The sequence below is a fragment of the Molossus molossus genome, unplaced genomic scaffold (assembly GCF_014108415.1).
Source record: "Molossus molossus isolate mMolMol1 unplaced genomic scaffold, mMolMol1.p scaffold_m16_p_4, whole genome shotgun sequence".
NCBI lineage: Eukaryota > Metazoa > Chordata > Mammalia > Chiroptera > Molossidae > Molossus > Molossus molossus.
In genome coordinates, this window is record NW_023425377.1 from 65631854 (window position 1) to 65654744 (window position 22891).

Below are 22891 nucleotides of genomic sequence, written 5' to 3' on the forward strand. Positions count from 1 at the left end.
AGTTCCTGCTAAGGGCACGTACCTCGGTTGCAGTTTGTCCCCGGCCCTGGTTGGTCGTGTGGGTGGCAGCCACTCGATGTGTCCCTTTCACATCGATGTTTCCCTCTCTCTCTCTTCCTCTCTCTCCCTCCCACTCTGTCTGTACAAAAAATGGAAAAATGTCCTCGGGTGAGGATAAAAAAAAAAAAAGATGGGGGCATATCCCTCTTAGCTGGGGGCCCCGCTGCTTGTGGTGAACTGAACTCCTGGCAAGGATTGCAGGAACTTCCCAGAAGCTGCAGAAAGTTTTTATCTCGAGGGACATCCTTGCTCTCCCTCTCAAGGTATCAGCTGCCCAAATGCTTAACTAATGAAAAAAACAGGTATAAGAGCTCTCATTTGTCTGTGTGTTCTGTTCTGTTAGAGAGCTCTCTGCAAATTCCTATCTGTCTGTAAAGTAACTTTGGTTTCAGATGTTCTTCGCTTGCTCTCCTATCTGTTAGGGATTTGGTTTGCTCTTTCCTGTTTTATCCTCTGTCTCTGCTGTTTGGACTTTGCACCACTCAGACCTCGTGAGGGTCATTTTGCTGTGCCGACTGGTGTGAGATAGGATTCTGAAGCTGGTGTCCCACTCCTTCCTTTTGAAAGTACTTATTTATTTACTGTACGTGTTGTTTCTGTTTCTGTTTCTGTTTCTGTTTTGAGATAGGATAGGATCTCTTCTTGTGTGCAAAGTTTCTTATTGTTACATCACAAGGATTGTACTCAGAAAGATCTAAATTGATGGTTCAAAGAGGGGAGAAAGGTCTCACTCTCCTCCCAGAGAGTAAAAGGAGAATGTGATTAAATAAGTCTTTGAAACACTCCAAATCCTTCTCCATGAGGTCGGGACACTACAGGAGTTAAGGGGACAATAAGTAAATTAATAGCACCCCAAAGCCCAGTGCAGGCTGTGGAAGCAGCAGGGGCCCCACCTCAATGTGAAGGGGGAATAAATGGTACTTTTAAATTCGAGCCACTGGAGGCCTGGGAGCTGCTGCATCCCCAGGAACAAGCCAGGAGACCTGTTATCTCCCCTCCCCCATGCCTCTTCTCCAGGGTCCTAGAAGCAGCCAAGGACACTAGGTAGTTAAACAGCTCACTTTTGAGCATGCAAAGGAATACAGTAATCACCAAGAATCATATGGGTAATTTAAATTTAATTGATAAATTTTTAAGTTATTAACATAAAATACAGGATTGTTTCGCCTGAGTTTGCAGGAATAAGTTCATGTTATTTATCTCTGTACAAAATGTGTCAAGAAAATGGATTGAATAATAATTGATTGGTTTTTTAAAAATTTTTTATCCTCACCCGAGGACTTTTTGCATTTATCTTCAGATAGAATTGGAGGGAGAGAGGGTGGAAGAGAGAGAGAGAAACATCAATGTGAGAGAGACACATCAAGTGGTTGCTACCCACACGACCCCAATCGGGGCAGGAAAAAACTGCAACCAAGGTATGTGCCCTTAGCGGGAACCGAACCTGGGTCTTTCTGATCCACGGGCCAACGCTCTAACCGCTGAGCCAAATCGGCCAGGGCTAATTGACTGTTTTTAAGAAATAATAAATGAAACTAAAATGAACAGTTTTTGATAAAGCTTTTCAGTAATAATTATATATATCTAAATATAGTTTTCCAAAGTCTTTGGTAACTTAAGCTTTGAAGATTTGCTGGGTTAAATGATTAAAATGTCAAATATTTAGGTATTTTAAAATAACAGGATATTAAAATATTAATCTGACTTTGTCTACTTTTGGCTTATTACAGAGGAGCTAGAGGATGGATTTAGATCTGACAATGAATATCTTATATTTTATTTGAAAACCATATCTTTAAAATGTGAATGTATTGCCCTGGCCGGTTTGGCTCAGCGGTTAGAGCGTCGGCCTGCGGTCCTGAGAGACCCGGGTTCGGTTCACGCTAAGGGCGCGTACCTCGGTTGCAGTTTGTCCCCGGCCCTGGTCGGTTGTGCGGGTGGCAGCCACTCGATGTGTTCCTTTCACATCGATGTTTCTCTCTCTCTCTCTGTTCCTCTCTCTCCCTCCCACTCTACCTGAACAAAAAAATGGAAAAATGTCCTCGGGTGAGGATTAAAAAAAAACAAAAAACAAAAACAAAACAAAAAATGTGAATATATTTGCCAATCTGAGGAATGTTAATTACTTGCTTGTCACACACACAAAGAAAGATCAAGGTTTCTAGGAGTTAAAAGTTCAAATTAATTGGAAGAAATTGTATAATCTTGGTGATAAAAGGTATAAGATATAAAGATACTTTAAAAAAAAATAAAGTTGTTCTGAAACTTGTTATTTCTGAATAGGTAAAAAGGTTTGTGAAAGTTGTAGAAAGGTTTGTAAAATCTTGAATGGAAATTATAAGTAAACGGAATAGTACATTTAATTAGATAAATGGATCTAAAATTAACTATTATAGAATTTGTTTGGTCATTTTCCAGTCTGTTAAAAGAGAAAAAGTTTTTCCTGTGTTTGCCTAGGGAGCAAATGTTCTATATATTATTGAATTGGTCATGTGTTATACTATGTCATTCAGATACTTGATTACTTAAAAACCCATCTTCTTAATGGTAAGAAATGGAGTTTCACTAACTTATGTTTGCGTTTAATAACTTTTAAAAAATTTTTTCTTCATTAATTTTTAGAGAGGAGGGGAGAGGGAGAAATAGAAACATCGATGAGAGAGAACATCAATTGGCTGCCTCCTGCATGCCCCCTCTGGGGATTGGGCCCACAACCTGGGCATGTGCTCTAAGCGGGAATAGAACCAGTGATCCCTTGGTACAGGGTCACTGAGTCACACCGGCCAGACTAATAACTTTGGTTGTCACTTTGAATAAGTAATTTAATACTGTTGCATAAAAATAATAATAATAATAATAATAACAGTAATATAACCTTTTATGCTTAAGTTACATAGGAAGTTTTTTGTTTGTTTGTTTGTTTGTTTTTATCCTCACCCGAGGGCATTTTTCCATTTTTTGTACAGATAGAGTGGGAGGGAGAGAGAGAGAGAAACATCGATGTGAAAGGGACACATCGAGTGGCTGCCACCCGCACGACCAACCAGGGCCGGGGACAAACTGCAACCGAAGTACGTGCCCTTAGCGGGAACCGAACCCGGGTCTCTCCAGACCGCAGGCCGACGCTCTAACCGCTGAGCCAAACCGGCCAGGGCAAGTTACATAGGAAGTTTTATCAAATAAAGAAATAATAACTATATTTTACTTATATATGCATATTATTAATGGATGTTCTGGGGATTGTTTAAAAAACTCCAGAAGTCTACAAAGTCTAATATATTCTTTTATAACTCTAATTGTTATTCTGGAATGTTGGGCTTTACAAAAAGGACAGGTTTCTGTGTCAATTAAATCTATAACCTGTCATTTTAAGTTTCCTTTTTGTCAATTATAGAAGTCATTGTTTTACTCTGATGCATTTACAAAGATGTTACATCTTCTGAATGATCCATGGAAAGGACTTTAACTTACTTTAACTTACATATGCCTGAGAATAAATTTTTAGATAATCCCCTTGAACTAAATGAAAATTACTAGAACTCTGGGGAACATCTGAATTTATGAAAGTACTGGCAAGAAAAAAAAAATCAGGAGAAACAGAATTTGATTATGGGGCACACTGACCTGAAAGTAATTATAGTTTTGGTAATTATTTTAAGTATTGCTGATTTTAATCTTTTGGTTTTTCAGACATAAGGAAACTTGTTTCTTTTCTTAAAGCAATTTAGTAAGCAATATTGAGGTATTTATATTTTTCTCCCTACCTGATCCCTCCAGAATTTGGAAGCTCTTAATGAGTGAGTAGTATTACTTTCATGGCAATATGTTTATTTGCATGAATCCAACAGGAATCTGATTTTTAACTTTTTTTTTATCATTCCAATTTTTAAAAAATTTTTAATTAACTTTTTAAAAATATTTATTTTTTACTGGTTTTAGAGAAAGAGGAAAAGATAGGGAGAGAGAGATAGAAATATCGATGAGAGAGAACACTGATTGGCCCCCAATGGGGATCGGGCCCATAACCTGGGCATGTGCCCTGACTGGGAATCGAACCAGCAACCTCTTGGTGCATGGGTCAATGCTCAACCACTGAGCCACATCGGCTAGGCTTAATTGATTTTTTAGAGAGACAGAAACATCAACGTGAGAGAGAAACATCAATCAGCCACCTCCTGCACTCCCGGAAATGGGGATTGAGCCCGTAACCCAGGCATATGCCCTGACAGGGAATCAAACTGGCACTTCTCAGTTCTTGGTACAACGCTCAATCCACTAGCCACACAGGCCAGGTAGAATCTGATTTCTTTTCTTTCTTTCTTTTTTTTATCCTCACCCGAGGACATTTTTCCATTTTTTGTTCAGATAGAGTGGGAGGGTGAGAGAGGAAGAGAGAGAGAAACATCGACATGAAAAGGACACATTGAGTGGCTGCCACCCGCACAACCCAACCCATCCAGGGCAGGGGACAAACCATAACCAAGGTACACGCCCTTAGCGGGAACAGAACCCAGTCTCTCTGGACTGCAGGCTGACGCTCTAACCGCTGAACAAAACCGGCCAGAGCTGATTTCTTTATAATAGGACCCATAAAATCAGTTTCCAATTGTGGCTTTATTAATCAAGACCTTGAATGGAATGTCATGTCTGAGAAAGCCATGCCAGAACTCTGGATGTCACCAGAAAGCTTTAAGGGATGAAGATAGACTTTGAAGCTGAAAACGCCCCTTACAGACATAGCCTGCTACCTTGCTTGGTCACATGGTTCATAGCAATCTTTCCAGGGAAGGAATGCAGGTAGTTTTCCTGAAAGATGGCAGAAAGGAACCTCAGCATCTTTGGGAACCTCAGAGACTTGAGGACACAGCCCAAATCAGCAGACATTCCAGGCACCACCTGATGGCAATTGTGGCTTTGGTTTCTCTGCCCTGAGAGGCTAACTGTTGACTGCTCACTACAGCTCAATCTAAATATTCCTTATGAATGAGTAACATTTCAGCAAAGTAAAATTGGAAAAAGCATGTGCAATCAATTTGACCTATTCATATTCTTGAGTTTATGCAAATAACCAAACCAAACTAGAACTAGACTTAATACAGTCTCTTTAAATATGTTTTTATTGATTTTTTTTTTTTTAGAGATAAAGGAAGGGAGAGAGAGAAACATTGATATGAGAGAGATACATCAATTGGCTGCCTCCTGCCCGGCCCCTACTAGGGATCAAGCCCACAACCTGGGCATGTGCCCTGACTGGGAATTGAACCGGGACCCATGGAACAATCCTCAATCCACTGAGCCACACTGGCAGGCTTAATACAGTCTCTTTGAAAGGAGAGTACTCTTAGGGAGAGAGAAAAAAATTATGTCTCAATGAAAAACCACAACACCCAATTTTGGGTATTGAACTCCAGTGCAGTTAACTGTCTTCAAAGTTTTGTTGAAGGTTGTGTCTGTGTGTGCTATACATGCCTCAGCAACTTATAACCACCAGCATGTTCTAACTACAGACAATCTGTCAGACTGTCACTGTATAATTTCATTCCAGCAGAAGGTTTACATCTGGAAATCTTCTCAACTGGTTTATGACTTAATGTACACATTAACCTTTATGTTTTGTGTTCTTCTGTTTTACAGAATATATCCCTATGTCCCTGTTTACCTAATTGCTTACTATGTAAGCCTCATCATAGAAGTCATCTGCATCACTCTCTCTTGAAATATGAGACTCAGTGGTCTGGACTTATGATTGAGTCAGTGAAACATGGACAGTTTATTGGCCTCAGTTAAAAACTGCTTTCCCCTTTTGGCTCCACCCTTCTTTTGTCAGGCAGGGAGAATCTCAGGATGCGGTGCTCCCCACCATCAGCAGGAAGCAGTTACAGAAGAGACCAAATGCCCTTTTCCTTGAAAGGATTCAGAGCCAAAACTCATAAGGGGACAAGATAATAGACCAGGAATAATACAGTTCGATGAGACACAGTCCATTAAAAACTAATCTCATAGATAAGAGATGTTAAAATCAACAAGAGGAATGAACTGGGCAGGAGAGAATAGAATAGAGAACTACTCATAGGGGCATACTGGCCATAGTTACAAAAAATGTTAATCATCCTTTGCAATGTTAATCGTGGTTGCTTTGTTCTGATTAAAGAAAAGCCCACTCTGACCTGGCTGAGAGGTGTGCCCCTTGGGAGCTTACTTCAGGAATGCTGTCCATTCTCCTCATCTGAGGACAAGGGAGACTATATGGCATCATGGAAAAATTAACAACCTGATTATCTATCAGAATGCTGAACACTGGACCAGTGACTGTGACTCACTGGTGACCAGCCCCTGCCGCCCCCGCAGCCCACATTCCTCCCCCATTGCCTGTAACCAATTTACCGTGTTTTTTTTTTCTTTTTGCCCAACTGCCCTTTCCCACATAGTCATTGTTTCTCTACCCTTTAAAAGAAGCTGGCAAGTGGGGTGGGGTGGGGTGGGCAGAGATGTTACAGGATGACCCACTGCTCTCCCATACTGCCAGCAAGATTGGAATAAACACTCATATACATTCAACCTTGTCTCTGCTTAATTGGCTTAAGTAGAGACAGGCGACCTGGACTCATTTGTTGTCCGGTTTCAGTAACTTTGTGTATGTCATTATCTGTTACATGACGGCTCTTGTCTAGCGTGGCTGTGTCCTGTGCTAGCTGTCCAACCCGCCCACCCCAGTCCTGCCCAGGACCCCAAGAGAGGGACCTCCGCATCCCAGGTGACCAACCTGGGACCCACCCACCACAAGCTCCGCCCTCATAACAAATCCGTCCACTTCCGCACCTCTGGACCCCCGCTCCCCGAACCCGAGGACTTCCCTGACTGGCCCCGCCTCCTAACGTCCAAGCTTCTCCCCTGGCTCGTTACCCAGACAGGCTTGTGTTCCTGCAAGTCACCAAGGAGGGACGGCCGCTTCCGGTCAGGTTGTCCGGTTGGCACCCAGCTCTCCTTGCCTCATCTTTTCCGGTCTCAGTCAGGGCGGCAGGGCCGGAAGGCGCCCCAGCCCTTTCCTATCCTCTCTGTCATGGCGGCGCCCTGCCTCTCCTTCCCGCCAAATCTGTGCTGCGGCACTCTCAATAGCCACTTCTGGACCCCGCCGCTTACGTCGCCCTGGCTCTTACTCCCGACTGCCTTGGCGGCGCCCAGGGTTCACCGGAAGGAAAACTCGAAAGTGAGGCGGGGCCTCTGCCCGGAAGCGAGCGCGGCGCTGGGAAAGATGGCGGCTGTGGGCAATGCGCTACCTTGCGGCGCCCGGCCTTGTGGGGCTCGGCCTGGCGGACAGCCCAAGCCTGTGCCACAGCCTCGCACGCTCCTTGCCGCCGGGCCGGCGCTCATAGAGAATGGCGACGAACTGGTCTCCGCCGTGTGGCCATACCGGCGACTGTCGCTACTGCGGCGCCTCACGGTGCTGCCGTTCGCCGGGCTGCTCTATCCGGCCTGGCTGGGCGCCTCGGCCGCCGGCTGCTGGGGCTGGGGCAGCAGCTGGGCGGAGATCCCCGAGGCTGCGCTGTTCGCGCTTGCTACTATCTGCCTCGCGCACGCGCTCACCGTCCTCTCGGGGCATTGGTCCGTGCACGCTCACTGCGCGCTCACCTGCACCCCGGTAAGTGCGTGGGCCGAGCCCGATCTCCACAGTGTCGGCTCTCGCGGCGGGTCTCGGCTACGGCGTTCCTGTCCATGCACATCCGGCCCGGGCCACCCATCTGCTGGGCCTGGGTCCCGTGCGGCGCCCTATATCCTTGAGCGCTTGCATAATTTTGGTCCCACTACTTTCTTGCTGTGCGACCCTGGCACAGTTTACTTCCTTTCTTTGGGATTCCTCCCCGGTGTGGTCACTGGATTCCATAAGGCAATACCTGTAAAAAGCACAGCACAGGGCCCAACATATGTCGCTGTTTGATGGCTCCCATCCCAGCGAGTATTCGGCTGTTTCTCTTGGAAACAGCCCTTCATTGTCGTCTGCCTCCCACCTTGGTTTTCAAAATGTAAGGCTAGACGTCTACTACGGGGTGGGTTTTCCTGTCTGTGAAGTTTGGTTTGAAAACTGAACATCGGTCCTGCTGTCCATTGCGCAGAGGCCTCTGGTACTGCAACCAAAACGAGCTTGAAATGCAGTTAATAGCGTTTAAAAGGAACAAGGAGCTATTTGTGAGCAAGTGGTTTAACTGTTTGGGAGCAAGATGAGGGTGATGATAGTATGGACGCTGTCAGGATGTGACCTTTATCCCCAAGATATGGATGAGTGAGAGCTGCCCTGGGTCAGCAGTTGTTATCCTCTGCCCTGTCTCAGATGACAACAGCAGGTTTGGAGCGATGGGTGAAGAGGTCCACCTCCAGCCAGCCTCCACTCTGATCCCAGGTGTGTGTCTGCTGAAAAAAGAGGAAAGGGAACAGCACCAAGGACTACAGAAAGAGACAGGAGCCTCCATCTTTGACTTTGAATGTGGACTGAATACTCTTTCTCTTTTGAAAGTGTAATCTCCCTTATCCAACAAGCCTTATTCCAGGGGAGGGGCTCAAACTTTAGGGCTTGGTAGATTCAAGTCAGTACAGTGCAAGATCCCAGCAAGGGATAGAAAAATGGAAGGAGATTAGGGGAGAGTTTGACACACTCTCCCCAAACTTCCAGCTGCCTTTTGGCCTGCAGCTTAAAAGTGTGACAAGTTCCTCCCTGGCCGGTTTGGCTCAGCAGTTAGAGCGTCAGCCCGCAGTCAAGAGAGACCTGGGTTCGGTTCTCAGTAAGGGCACATACCTCAGTAGCAGTTTGTCCCTGGCCCCAGTTGGGTTTGTGCAGGAGGCAGCCACTCCATGTGTCCCTTTCAGGTCGATGTTTCTCTCTCTCTCTCTCTCTTCCTCTCTCTCCCTCCCGCTTTATCTGAACAAAAATGGAAAAATGTCCTCGGGTGAGGATTAAAAAAAAAGTGAGACAAGTTCCTTTCCAGGGATGGAGAACAAGGAGCTAAGCAGCTGTGGGATTAGAACAGATAGGTCTGAGTTTACCTCAGAGATCTCAGACACTGGAGCTTCTGCTCTCTGGGTTTCATTTTCCCCTTTTGTAAAATGAGAACTGTAACACCTACCTCAGGGTGCCATTGTGAGAAGAAACATGGTGTGGGGGAGAAACATCTGCAAAGCTTCTGGTATAGGGCTGGCACATGTAGCATTTATCTTCCATGACATTACCTGAGTTCGTAGATAGATATGTGTTTGTTGTTTTCTGTCTGTTTCCATTACCTGTGAACTCTCTGAGGGGCAGGGCCTTGTTTGTCATTGTCACTGCTGTGACACCCTTTCTCGCTCAAACACACTGGCAGAGCAGCAGTGGGATGGATGCAGCTCATGACTGACGGAGTGCTAATTGAGCTCCATTTGGTGCTTCCACCTCTTAGTGCTGAGGAAACAGACAAAACCTATTGCATTCATGGTGTTAGTGGGGGAGACTTGTACTCAGCAGTCAATACCAAAAAGAGAAAATAGAAATGGAATAGGAACGTAGTGATGGAACTTCATATGGGGCATTCAAGTGTGGCCTCCTGAGAAGACGACATTTGAGTAAAGACCTGAAAGCTGTATGACCACATGTCCCAGACAGAAAGAACAGCACATGCCAAGACCCTTAGCTGAATCAAGGATGAGCCTCCAGCGTCACTGGAGAGCACAGCAAGAATAGTAATGGGGTGGGGGGAGGAAACGAAGCAGCAGTAGACCAGGTGGGCTGTGACATGGATTTGGTTTACATGGATCAAGAGTGTACCTTCTGCCTGACAGTATTTTTCCTACAGTGGGGGTTGAGAAGGGTTCAGCAGCATCACTTTGCCTCTCATAGGAATATGATCCCAGCAAAGCGACCTTCGTGAAGGTGGTCCCGACCCCCAACAATGGCTCCACTGAGCTCGTGGCCCTGCACCGAGATGAGGTAGGGACCACCTGCCAGGCTGCCCAATGCAGGACTTGGGTGAGATTCCCAGGCACTGACATCCCACCTCAGGGGCCTCTGCCACAGACAAGCCTTCTCCCACAGGGCGAAGATGGGCAGGAAGTGCTGTCCTTTGAATTCCAGAAGATCAAGTATTCCTATGATGCCCAGGAGAAGAAGCGCTTCCTCCCCGTGGCCTTTCCTGTGAGAAACACCTTCTCTTACTACCAGAGCAGTAGAGGGTTTCAGGAGGACTCAGAGATCCGAGCAGCAGAGAAGAAGTTTGGGAGTAACAAGTGAGTCCTGGTATCCCCATATGTCCCTCCTGCTGACGGGGCTGGGCCTCTGCCTGTGGTCATAGGCTGTACACTCCCAACTGGTGGCCCCTTTCCTGTTTCTGCCTCTTCACACTCCTGGTCAGGGTTCCTGAGAAGTGGGATGGAGGAATCCTAGGTAAAAGTAGCCCCCTTCAAGAAATGTTTTCCAGTCTAGTCTCCCCTGAACTTGTCTCCTGACAGGAACCTCCTGGAGATCTCTCAGCCAGGCTCCCTTCCTGGGGAGCTTGGCCCATGGCCATCCTCATCTTGTTTTTGTTACTCCCCAATTTACTTTAAATTCTTTAAATGTAATTTCTTGCCGATCGCCTCATATATATCCTGGCACTTAAAGAATTGTGATAAGCCCGGCTGGTGTGGCTCAATGGATTGAGTGTCATCTAATGGACTGAGAGGTCCCAGTTTGATTCCCAGTCAGGGCACATGCCCAGGTTGCAGGCTTTATCACCAGGAGGGGGTGTACAGGGGGCAGCAGATTGATATTTCTCTCTCACATCAATGTTTCTGTTTCTCTCTAAAAAAAAAAAATCAATGAAAACATATGTTTAATAAAAAAGAAGTCAGTGATTAGGATTGCTCTTATTTGTACCAGCTAGAATGGCAGGTGCTCTGCACACACTTTCTCCTTTAATCTTCACCAAAAGTGCCAGTGCTGACACGTGCCTGGGAAAGGGCAAGGCTGAACTTCAGAGCCCCAATCCTGGCCACTATAATAATCATCCTGACCCTCAGAATCTCTAGGGAATTCTTTCCAGACTTAATTGTTTACCACACTGTCAATCTAATAGGAAGACTTATAAGAAATGTTGACTACTCCCCGCCCTTCACCACACCTCAGGTCCTGACTCCTTTAAAGGCAGCAGACAGAATTCAGGGTGGGTTTCATTTATTTTTATCACACTTGGGCCACTGTGGTTTCTTTATCATGGACCACGTTCGGGAACCCTGCACACCAAGCTACAGTCATCCGTCGCCACTTCACGCTTCGACTTTCGTGGCTTCACTCTATCACGCCGTGAAAGTCAAAGTGCGAAGTGGCAGTGGATGATGGTATAGTAAATAAAGAATCCTACATCGGGAAATTCATTTATCACAGTAGAGTCTGGAACTGATTAACTGCGATAAACGAGGGCTGACTGTGCAGAACACAGCCTTGGTGCTCCCTCATCACCCCTTCATTACATTCCTAAGGCTTCTATTCAGGGAATTTGGGGGAAATCCTGGCTCCGAACCTCCCCTCTCCAGAGTGCAGTGTGCTAAGGCATTGTATTTCAGGCCTCAGGGAGTTCAAAGGCATCTGGCTGCTGGGCCTCCTCTGTGCAACTTCAGCTTCAGGGCTCCTGTCCCAGTCAGAGATTTTTTTCTCTTCTTGCTTTGTCTGCTGACCAGATGATGGATTCTCATTTCACCAGCCCTCACTCAGGGCTGGGGGTGCTGCTTAAAGAGCTTTTTGCCAATTCAGAACCTTCATCTGGGTTCTGCAGAGCATAGTGCTGGGGCAATCAGCGTGCCTGCCCCAGTTGGGGAGTGCAGCCACAGTTGAATGGAGCATCCCATCTAGAAGCTTGCCAGGGTTTCTCATTTCCTGAGGAGGTCTTCAGTGCCTCCAGGTAGAGGTGTCGGGATGAGGCCTCCAAGGCTTCCCACCATGAACAAGCCTTGGGTCTGGTTTCTTGCAGGGCCGAGATGGTGGTGCCTGACTTCTCAGAGCTGTTCAAGGAGAGAGCCACAGCACCTTTCTTTGTGTTCCAGGTAAAACAGCAACTCCAGCCCTTCTCCCACCTCATTCTTTAGGGCTTTCACAGCCAGAATGACCTGTGTCCAACACCAAACCCTCAAACTTCTTTGTCCTAATGAGTCAGAGTCCATGGCTGAAATGGCCCTCAGTGTACATCCAGTCCTCAGCAGACATCCTCATTACGTTCTCGGGGCAGGTGTTCTGCGTGGGGCTCTGGTGCCTAGATGAGTACTGGTACTACAGCGTCTTCACGCTCTCCATGCTGGTGGCCTTCGAGGCCTCCCTGGTGCAGCAGCAGATGCGCAACATGTCCGAGATCCGGAAGATGGGCAACAAGCCCCATACAATCCAGGTGTGGCCAGCAGGGTCCCAGAGGTCTTGGTGGGCCTGGTGCAGGTGCGTTCCCAGAGCTGACCATACCCCATCCCACTCAGGTCTACCGAAGCCGCAAGTGGAGACCCATCGCCAGTGACGAGATTGTTCCTGGGGACATTGTCTCCATTGGTGAGGCCCAGTTCTGTTTCTCCCTTGTGGCTACTTAGTCTTGGCTTCTGCCTGACCCTCTGGTGCTACTTCACAGGTCGCTCACCGCAGGATAACCTGGTACCATGCGATGTGCTGCTGCTTCGGGGCCGCTGCATTGTGGACGAGGCCATGCTTACAGGGGAGTCAGTGCCACAGATGAAGGTGCGGGGAAAGGGAGTCCTCAGTCCACTCAGGTATATTGTTGGAGGAGCCACCAGCCAAAAGAAGGATGGAATCCTGTCCCAGGAGTCTGGAGGAGGCAGAGTGGGTGTAGCATCTGAACAGAGCTGCTGATCTCAGTGCCCTGGACAGAGGGAAGCAGGGAGAGGAGAGGAGAGTCCCAGAGCATTGGTACATCCAGGTGCAGATATCAGACTGAGGTGGACTGAGAGAAATGGGGAGGGTATGATTTCTGGGAGAGGCCAGGTGCAGAGCCACAGGGAGTAAATGAACATGCAGCTAGAGAGAAGACACGTGGGGCCTCTGTCCCTAGTGAGATTCGCTGGGCCCAGTGAGGAGCAGGTAGGCTCCTCCAGCCCCACGGTTCAGCTCTTCAGAGAGAAGGAGGCTGAGATGGGACTGACTGTCAGCGTCACTTTCCTCCCCTTCTCCCCAGGAGCCCATTGAAGATCTCAGCTCTGACCGGGTGCTGGACCTGCAGGCCGACTCCCGGCTCCATGTCATCTTTGGGGGCACCAAGGTGGTGCAACACATCCCCCCACAGAAGGCCACAACAGGCCTGAAGCGTAGGTGCCTTGGGGATTTCTGAGGGTTGTTCTGACCCCACCTCTCCACCCCTTCCGTGTCTGTTTGGCCATGAGAGAGTCCAGACAAAAAGATGCGAATGACACTGGCTCTGCTTGTTTCCACAGCGGTTGACAGTGGGTGTGTGGCCTATGTCCTAAGGACTGGATTCAACACATCTCAGGTAGGGCATCTTGCCTAACTCTGGGGAGGGTGGGCCCCATGGCAAGTGGTGGACACAAGAGACAGCGTCCCTTTTAGACCCCAGAACGTCCACCCCACAGGCTCACTCTGGCAGCAGATACTGGGCCAGAGGCCATGTGGAGGCAAGCCCAAGACCAAGCCTGCTTTCCCTAGCTGAGGGTCTGGTGAGGAATAGACAGCAGACCACCTGTTGCCATATGTTTTTGGGGTCTTGAACAGAGTTGAGCCCATAAAATTAAAGCATCAAGAAGACTGCCTGATAGAGGTGATGGCCAGACCTCCTTCCAGATACCCTACCCCCATCTCCAGGCCTTGGCCACTGTTCTCCGTATCTCTTGGTTGAGTTGCAGCTGCCCATGTAGCCATGTGGTCCCTGGAACATCTGCATGGTGGGTTGCAGGACTCACTGATGGGCCTGGGGCTGGTGCTCTCTGTCAGCTGAGGGAGGATCTGGCCCTGATGCCCTCAAGCAGGGGAAGCCACCACTCCCACCCCCAGGAAAGGCCTCTGACTCCGTCCTTCTAGGGTAAGCTGCTACGCACAATCCTCTTTGGGGTCAAGAGAGTGACTGCAAACAACCTGGAGACCTTCGTCTTCATCCTCTTTCTCCTTGTCTTTGCCATCGCGGCAGCTGCCTATGTATGGATTGAAGGTGAGTGCCACGTTCTCCGCCTGTCTGTTGAGTCCATGCCCACCACCCCAGGCTGGCAGGCCCTGTCTCCATAGGCACCAAGGATCCCAGCCGGAACCGCTATAAGCTATTTCTGGAATGCACACTGATCCTCACATCAGTAGTGCCCCCTGAACTGCCCATCGAGTTGTCTTTGGCTGTCAACACCTCTCTCATCGCCCTGGCCAAGCTCTGTGAGTACCTGGGGCAGAACTGGGGTGCCAGGGGGCTGGGGCCTGACAGGACCCCTGACCCTTTCTCCACCTTGCAGACATGTACTGTACAGAACCCTTCCGGATTCCCTTCGCCGGCAAGGTGGAAGTGTGCTGCTTCGACAAGACAGGGACCTTGACCAGCGACAGCCTGGTGGTGCGTGGTGTGGCTGGACTCAGGTGAGCATAGAGTCCTAGGCCGAGAGGTACCCAGCCAGCAGCAGAGGTCTTTCTGAGAGCTCAGAGGCCTGAGAGCTGCACACCCAAGCCCCTAAAGTGAGGGCCTGTCAGAGACCCTACTCAGGGGGCTTCCTGTGCAGTCTCAGTGTGAGTGACAGCGTCATGGCAATCACCTTGGGCTCCAAGCAGCCATATGACCTCTGGGGGCATCCGTGAGACAAGTACAGGTGTCACAAGGACCAAATCGACACCCTGCTGCCCCTGAAGTGATTAGCATGGAGTATAGGGGCCCATCCCTCCTCCTAGCTGGCAATTCCCAGGGGTCCCTCCACCCTATAACCAGCTGTTCCCCTTCCTTGCAGAGATGGAAAGGAGGTGACTCCCGTGTCCAACATCCCTGTAGAAACCCACCGGGCCCTGGCCTCATGCCACTCCCTAATGCAGCTGGATGATGGCACCTTGGTGGGTGACCCCCTGGAGAAGGCCATGCTGACAGCCGTGGACTGGACACTGACTAAAGGTGAGGGGCTGGAGTCTTGGGCCCAATGCTAACACACTGTCAGCTCTCACGCCCCCGGACAGGCAAGCCAGACCCCTCAGAGACAACTGTGTATCTAACTCAGGGTGGCGGGTGGGTACAGGCACCTCTAACCTGGGGCATTTCACACCCTTGGGTGTCCCCCTGGGTTGGAACCCAACCCATCCAAAGTTACGGGGCAGGGTCCTCTAAGCCCAGGTCTCCCAGCTCTTACTCCCTGGAGCCAGGAGCCCACAAGCCTTGGGTCTGGGGATGGGGGGAGGAAAGAGGGGCAGGTGGGGGCCTGGCTGCCTCTTTGGAGCGAAGGCCCTCAGGACTCGTACTTATTTGTTTCCAGATGAGAAAGTATTCCCCCGAAGTATTAAAACTCAGGGGCTGAAAATTCACCAGCGCTTTCATTTTGCCAGTGCCCTAAAGCGAATGTCCGTGCTCGCCTCCTATGAGAAGCTGGGCTCCACTGACCTCTGCTACATCGCGGCTGTGAAGGGGGCCCCTGAAACCCTGCACTCTATGGTGAGCTGAGCACGCCCATCAGGTTCAGGGGGGAGGTCAGTGCAAAGTGGTCGGTGACGTCCTCCTGCGTTCCCTGCAGTTCGCCCAGTGCCCACCCAACTATCACCACATCCACACGGAGATTTCCCGGGAAGGAGCCCGCGTCTTGGCTCTAGGGTACAAGGAGCTGGGGCATCTCACCCACCAGCAGGTAAGGGCCCAGGCTCCCCACCTGCCAGCCTCTCCCCACCTTCCACACACGTTCGCATCATCTGGTGTCTTCACAGTGCCCCTATGAGCAGGCATGATTTCATCTTCCTCCTCTCCGGCCTCTACCTTCAGAGATTCTAGGTGGGCCCTGGCTGGTTTGGCTCAGCGGTTAGAGCGTTGGCCTGCGGACCAGAGAGACCCTGGTTCAGTTCCCGCTAAGGGCGCGTACCTCGGTTGCAGTTTGTCCCTTGCCCTGGTTGGTCATGCGGGTGGCAGCCACTTGATGTGTCCCTTTCACATCAATGTTTCTCTTTCTCTCTCTCTCTCTCTTTCTCTCTCTTCCTCTCTGTCCCTCCCACTCTTATCTGAACAAAAATGGAAAAATGTCCTCAGGTGAGGATAAAAAAAAAAAACTAGAGAGATTCCAGGTGGTACTCAGTCCTGGGTCCCTTCTCCATGGTGCCCTGCCTCCGTAGGACCCCATCTTATCCTGGAGCCTAGGGCTGCTTCTACCCAGCTTCCTACCCCCATACCCAAGGGTATTTACACACCCTCAGGAAACATCAGGAGATATGTTGTACTATCATCTCCAGTGTAGCTCTACCCCTGCCCAGCTCAGGCACCTGGTTACTGCATGGTTTGTGGACATTTCTCAACTCTCAGTCATACCCCCACATCCCATCAGCTCTTCTCCCACCTCCACTGCCAACACTCCTTTACCTGCTTCTACCATGGCTTCCATCCAGGCCTTTTGCACCCAGTAGACAAGAGATCCTTCCAGAATGGATGCCTGATCACCCTGCCCCCTCAGAGCCACCCCTGACCCTTCCTGCCCTGTTCTCTCCTGCTTTATCTGTCCCATGGCACTCAGTACTCTGACTCTGATTGTATTTATTACATGCCTCCCCCAGCAGACAACAAGCTTCACGAGTGTGGGCATTTTTTGGCTTCTGGGATGAGGTAGAGGGTGAGCACGTGCAGGGTGGTTAACAAGGAACAGTTACTAACAGAAGCTGAGACACAAGACCTCCGTGACAATATGCCATGTCCACATCAGGGAATAGAAGCAACATTGGGGGTGGGGACCACCCAGCCGTTACCAAGCCCCTGTGTGACAAGAGAGGACAAGCCCTTCTCTGACCTCCCCACCCAGCACATTGTTGAAGCTTGAGAAATTAGGGGGGATCATGATTGTGAGAGCACACCATGTTTGTTCACAGGCCCGGGAGCTCAAGCGGGAGGCCTTGGAGTGCAACCTCAAGTTCGTCGGCTTCATTGTGGTCTCCTGCCCACTCAAGGCTGATTCTAAGGCTGTAATCCGGGAGATCCAGAATGCCTCCCACCGGGTATGGCTGCTGGGCTCTCACACCAGGCTCCTCAGGCAGGTGGGCGAGTGGGTCTTGGCTCCTCCTTACAGTGAGGAGGATGTGGCAGCAGAGGACACTTCCACCTTCGGTGGGGCAAGTGGGTACTTCCTGGGGCCTGCAGAATCTCTGGGAGGTTGAGGCTGGGTAGAGGGTGTGGAAGCAATAACCAGACAGGTCACGTTTGTCTGTCTCAGTGGCTTTAGTCTGTTCATCCTGGTGGTTTGTGTTACCTAATTTGGGATTCGGGATGCAGTTTAGAGTATAGGAGGTAAGTGAGCAGTCTCAGAGGATGGTAACATGATCAGTCCCCACCTAGCACTCAGCAGGCCTCACCAGCTATATACTGGGAGGCTGGAGCATTTGATTCCCACCCTCCCCACACCCAACCTCTTAGGCAGCAACCAAGCCAAGAAGGTCCAAACCAAAAGCTGGTTCATAGTTTATCCTGTAAAGGAAAGGTATGGATGTTCTCAGAAAGACAAACATACATGTGTTATTTTTACAAAACATCCCCAGATGGGGACATATTGTGGTCTTGGAAGACTAGCCCCTAGTAGGAGGCCAAGACCTCCCTCTGTGGCCTTCCTTAGAGGGGACTCAGGCACCAGGTCTCCAGGCTGGAGTTCTGCCCCACTGAACCTTTGCCCCTCTCTCTAGGTGGTCATGATCACCGGTGACAACCCACTCACTGCCTGCCATGTGGCCCAGGAACTACACTTCATTGAAAAGGCACACACGCTGATCCTGCAGCCTCCCACGGAGAAAGGTGAGACCCTGAGTGCCTGGGGGCTAGAGGGACCCTGAGTCCACAAACATCTTCTGTCCTGGTGACACAGGCCTGGATCACAGCCTTGTTCCTCAGGCCATCTGGCTAAGGAGCTCCACTCGTGTCTAACAGCATGAGGGCAGTCACTGCCTCCGAGATCAGTGATGACTTATACTCTCAAGGCAGTTGATTACAGTCACACCATTTCACATTTCATATCGTCACACCCACCCTGGGCCTGACAGGCTGCCTGTGCACAGCGAGTATACCCCATTCCCAAGCTCAGCAACTGCTAGTGCTGGTGCTCAGCATGGCCAGGCCCTAGACAGAGGGCTTGGTGTATATTTGCCACACTGTTCCTTCACCCTACGCAGGAGGGCTTTCCATCCCCATGCCACGCAAGAGAAAGCCATCTGGATTAGCTGTTGTCACTCAGCTTTATAGACAATGAAACAGAGAGACTTGAACCCACCCACTCAGGTTACTTGGTGTTCCTGTGACTAAGCATTTGAACCTGGATGGTCTGACTCCAGCTGCTGGCCACTCCTGAATGACCAAAAAAACTGATCACTCAATTGGCTACAAATGGTCCCCCAGAGTCAGACCAATCGAGAAGCCCTTCCAGCCCCAGCACTTGCTGGCTTGTGGGGTGGGGTTTGTCAGATGCTAAAGGATGATGCCTGCTGCAGGACCTGGCTAGGGAGTAACATGCACCAGTGGTGTCACAGGGCTACAAGCCAGGGGAGGGTGTTGGTAAGGCCCAGCCAGGGCAGCTTCTGAAACCTGACATTCTCCCAGTCTGCACTGCTGGTCCCAGGGATTGTGAGCAGGCAGCCCAGAGGTGGCTGTCAGGGTTGTTGATTGGCAAGTGAAGCTGCTATAATAAAAGGGCAACAACAAGAGCCAGGTGGAGGTTAGTTTCCTGCCCAACCAAGACAGTCCAGGGTGAGCCATCCAGTGCCAGGAGAGCTAGTAATCCAGCCAGCTGGCAAGAGGAAGTGACTCGAGTACTCCAGCCCTAGGAGAGTGGAGTTTCAGGCAGGCCACAAGGGTGGGGCTAGTAAGGGAATCAGTTTGGGGTATGCCTGGGTTGGAATTTGCCCCCTTCCCATGGTCTCAAGCCCTGGGTTCTGGGACACACACCCCCCCCCCCATCTGTTTTGGGGGATTAACCTTTATAGGGTAGTCAGCAGTCCAAGGTGCAGGTGTGTAGATGAGGCTTGGGAGGGGTATGGAAGGGTAGGGGTCAAGATGATGCTCCAGAGAGGAGAGACTAGGACCAGGCATGTTGAGTCTGTGTGATGGGTCTGCCTGGGCAGTTGAGCTCTATCCTTGACCCTGGGCACTGGCCCTTCAGGTCGACCTTGCAAGTGGTGCTCCATCGACGGCAGCATCGTGCTACCCCTGGTCCAAGGCTCCCCAAAGGCACTGGCCCTAGAGCATGCCCTATGCCTCACGGGCGATGGCTTGGCCCACCTGCAGGCCAAGGATCCCCAGCAGCTGCTACGCCTCATCCCCCATGTGCAAGTGTTTGCTCGCGTGGCCCCCAAACAGAAGGTGAGTGTGGGGGTGACGGGCAGGCAGGGCCCTGAGGTGGTACACAGCTCTCACTTGGTCCTTTGCCCACACAGGAGTTTGTTATCACCAGCCTGAAGGAGCTGGGCTACGTGACTCTCATGTGTGGGGACGGCACCAATGACGTGGGTGCCCTGAAGCACGCCGACGTGGGTGAGCCCCACAGGCAAAAGCTATTCCTTTATTGTTCTACCAGTCAGGGCTCAGCATGAAGGAGGCAATGAGGGGGTAGGGTGGGGCCAATAGGATCAGGGATCCAAGGGCAGAAAGGGTACAGGTATCTAAGGAACAGTGTGCCTTGGACCACAGGGAAAGTTTGGGGAGCCAGGGATGCACTGTGGGGCAAATGCGACTTAGTTTGCTCAGACCTCCTGGGCACCATGCAAGCACAGAGACCAAGGGGTGAGAGAACAGTTGGGACAAACAACGAACTGAAACACTTGTCAGCAGTTCACAGCCTCGGATCTCTATCGACAGAACATACTTACCTGCTTCACTTGTTGACTACATTTATTGAGTATTATTTACCTCTTAGAATTTTGATCCTTGGCAGTAAACTTCTTTGGAATTCAGTTAGTTTTGACCTATTTAGTGTTACATGCTTTGGGGGACTTGGTTTTTATTTTTAAGTAGTTTATAGAAAGTAAGATAATGCTCTCTGAGGTACTCTTTGGGAAGGTCCAGTGAAGTGGGGAGGTTTGACTCTGAGGCTTGTGGCTCCATCTTGGCATTGAGCAGACAGCCCACTCTGGCCTGGGGCCAGTGGGCTCCCCTGGATTCTGACACACACATACCCCCAACCCCAGGTGTGGCACTCCTGGCCAATGCCCCGGAGCGGGTTGTCGAGCGGAAGCGGCGGCCCCGAGACAGCCCCGTCCTGAGCAACAGCAATGTCAGGGCCACTTCCAGGGCAGCCAAGCAGAGGTTGGGGTTCCCACCCCCAGAGGAGCATCCCACCTCCCAGAGGGTGAGTCTTAGGAGGGGAGCGCTAACACCCCCTTGTGTCCAGGTCTCACCCACTGCCATCCACCCCATAGGACCGCCTAAGCCAGGTGCTACGGGACCTCGAGGATGAGAGCACACCCATCGTGAAGCTGGGGGACGCCAGCATCGCGGCGCCTTTCACCTCCAAGCTCTCATCCATTCAGTGCAGTGAGTCCTGTCACCTGTCCTGTCCCTCTGCCAGTCCTGCATGCCATCCATACTCACACCTGCCTCCCCTATCCATGCAGTCTGCCACGTGATCAAGCAGGGCCGATGCACGCTCGTAACCACACTACAGATGTTCAAGATACTGGCGCTCAATGCCCTCATCCTGGCCTACAGTCAGAGTGTCCTCTACCTGGAGGGTGTCAAGTTCAGCGACTTCCAGGCCACACTGCAGGGGCTGCTGCTAGCTGGCTGCTTCCTCTTCATCTCCCGCTCCAAGGTGGGCTGGGACCCCAGGCAAAGCAATGACTCCTGCCTTATTCATGGCAAGAGACACTTGGGCCAGCAGGGCAGGCCTTGTTAGAAGTGCTGCCAGATGTTATCTTTTTCTTTCTCACAGCAGTCCTTAGGGTGGGAGCTGTCATCCCCACATTACAGATGGGGAGTGGTGGGGGGAGGGGAGAGCCCTCTGGGGCTCTTCCAAGTAGCACAACTTGGGCCCCAGCACTGTCCACAGGCAAGCGGGGCTCTGGATGCTGGTGCCAACCCATGACTGCAGGATGTGGTGACTGCTCTCTGCACCTGGCCTACAGGAGGCATGGTGGGTAGGTGACCCAGGGCACTGGTCTTGGACAACTTGCCCATGCCCTCCCTCCCCCACCACTGCAGCCCCTCAAGACCCTGTCCCGAGAGCGGCCCCTGCCCAACATCTTCAACCTGTACACCATCCTCACAGTCCTGCTCCAGTTCTGCGTACACTTCCTAAGTCTTGTCTACCTATACAGCGAGGCCCAGGCCCGGAGCCCTGATAAGTGAGTGCCGCCCCAGTAGTAGTTACACGGGGCACCCAGAAGAGCCAGCATCCCTATAGTGGGAGGTGGGAGGACTATACAGGTGCGGGCATTGGCCTGGGGCAACCAGGGCCAGGCAGGGCCTTGGCTGTGTGCAGGGGCAGTGGGAGTCACAGAAGTTCCCTCACCCCCATGCATCCTGCAGGCAGGAACAGTTTGTGGACCTCTACAAGGAGTTTGAGCCAAGCCTGGTCAACAGCACTGTGTATATCATGGCCATGGCCATGCAGATGGCCACCTTTGCCATCAACTACAAGGTGAGCTCCAGCCCTAGCCCAAGCATGCCCTGCCCATCCACCTGCCCCCCACAATACACAAGTATTCATCTCTCTGTCCCCACAGGGCCCACCCTTCATGGAGAGCCTGCCTGAGAACAAGCCTCTGGTGTGGAGCCTGGCTGTGTCACTCCTAGCCATTATAGGCCTGCTCCTCGGTTCCTCACCTGACTTCAACAGCCAGTTTGGCCTTGTGGACATCCCTGTGGAGGTGAGTGTCCCTGTGGATGTGGCCCCAGGACTTGACCTGGGCCCATCAGCAGACCCCCAGCTCATCGTTGCTCCTTGCCCTGCAGTTCAAGCTGGTCATCGCCCAGGTCCTGATCCTTGACTTCTGTCTGGCACTCCTGGCCGACCGCGTCCTGCAGTTCTTCCTGGGGACCCCAAAGCTGAAAGTGCCTTCCTGAGACAGCAGTGCCAGCACCCACTGCCCACCCTGCTACTGCCGGGCAGGGGCCCCATGTGGGCCCCAGGAGGGAACACTGCCCGTACTGCAAGGCCGGCCCAGCCTTGCCCACCAGGACTGAGCTGGAACCCCCACCCCCCACCCCATGGCCATCTACGGGCCTGGCTGACAGAACCAGCCCCCAGCCCAGCACCTTTGGTAAATAAAACAGCACCCACAATTTTAAAAAGCCCTGTCTCCACCTCTGTTTGTACACACAAGGGGTCACTGGGAGGCTGGGTGTTCACCAAGGAAGGTCCTGGCACCCTCCCAGAGAGCTGTGTGAGGTTGTTAAGACACTCTCTGCAACAGTCAGGGCTTGCGTGGGCTGAGCTTCCAGCAGAGCTCTGCATATTTCCTGGTTTAACAAGCACCCCATATTTCAGCTTCCTGTTTTCACACGTCAGGCACTGACTGGAGTATTAGAATCTATGGCATTTTTCCCTTTTCAGTAGCATGCAAAATAACCATGCCGTCCCCCTGTGGTGTCTTAGATGTGAGGAAATTCAGTCCATATTAGAATACTGACTCAGGTTGGGGTCCTGAGGTCCTGAGCCATTTAGGTGCTGTTGCCATCTCAGTCACAGCCAGACTTATCCAGCA

The 22891-nt window shown here is 50.8% G+C and overlaps 1 protein-coding gene across 1 annotated transcript; it reads left to right on the forward strand.

Moving 5' to 3' along the window:
• The first annotated feature begins 7308 nt into the window (after positions 1–7308).
• ATP13A1 (ATPase 13A1) lies at positions 7309–22478 on the forward strand. Its single transcript, XM_036240250.1, has 26 exons — positions 7309–7699; positions 9923–10012; positions 10118–10308; positions 12027–12099; positions 12282–12437; positions 12520–12589; positions 12666–12772; positions 13227–13356; positions 13483–13538; positions 14084–14210; positions 14285–14422; positions 14500–14620; positions 14983–15140; positions 15496–15671; positions 15751–15861; positions 17081–17206; positions 17885–17993; positions 19351–19550; positions 19625–19721; positions 20375–20535; positions 20606–20720; positions 20801–20997; positions 21387–21529; positions 21714–21825; positions 21911–22054; positions 22140–22478. Exons 1-26 carry the CDS (start codon positions 7313–7315, stop codon positions 22248–22250), a joined length of 3606 nt encoding a protein of 1201 aa, XP_036096143.1. The 5' UTR covers positions 7309–7312; the 3' UTR covers positions 22251–22478.
• Positions 22479–22891: the final 413 nt, after the last annotated feature.

Coding starts and splice junctions, on each gene's coding strand:
- ATP13A1 (XM_036240250.1), top strand. CDS start 7,313: ATGGCGGCTGTGGGCAATGCGCTACCTTGCGGCGCCCGGCCTTGTGGG. Junction 10,013..10,117: donor TGGCCCTGCACCGAGATGAG/GTAGGGACCACC, acceptor CTTCTCCCACAG/GGCGAAGATGGGCAGGAAGT. Junction 15,862..17,080: donor GGCATCTCACCCACCAGCAG/GTAAGGGCCCAG, acceptor GTTTGTTCACAG/GCCCGGGAGCTCAAGCGGGA.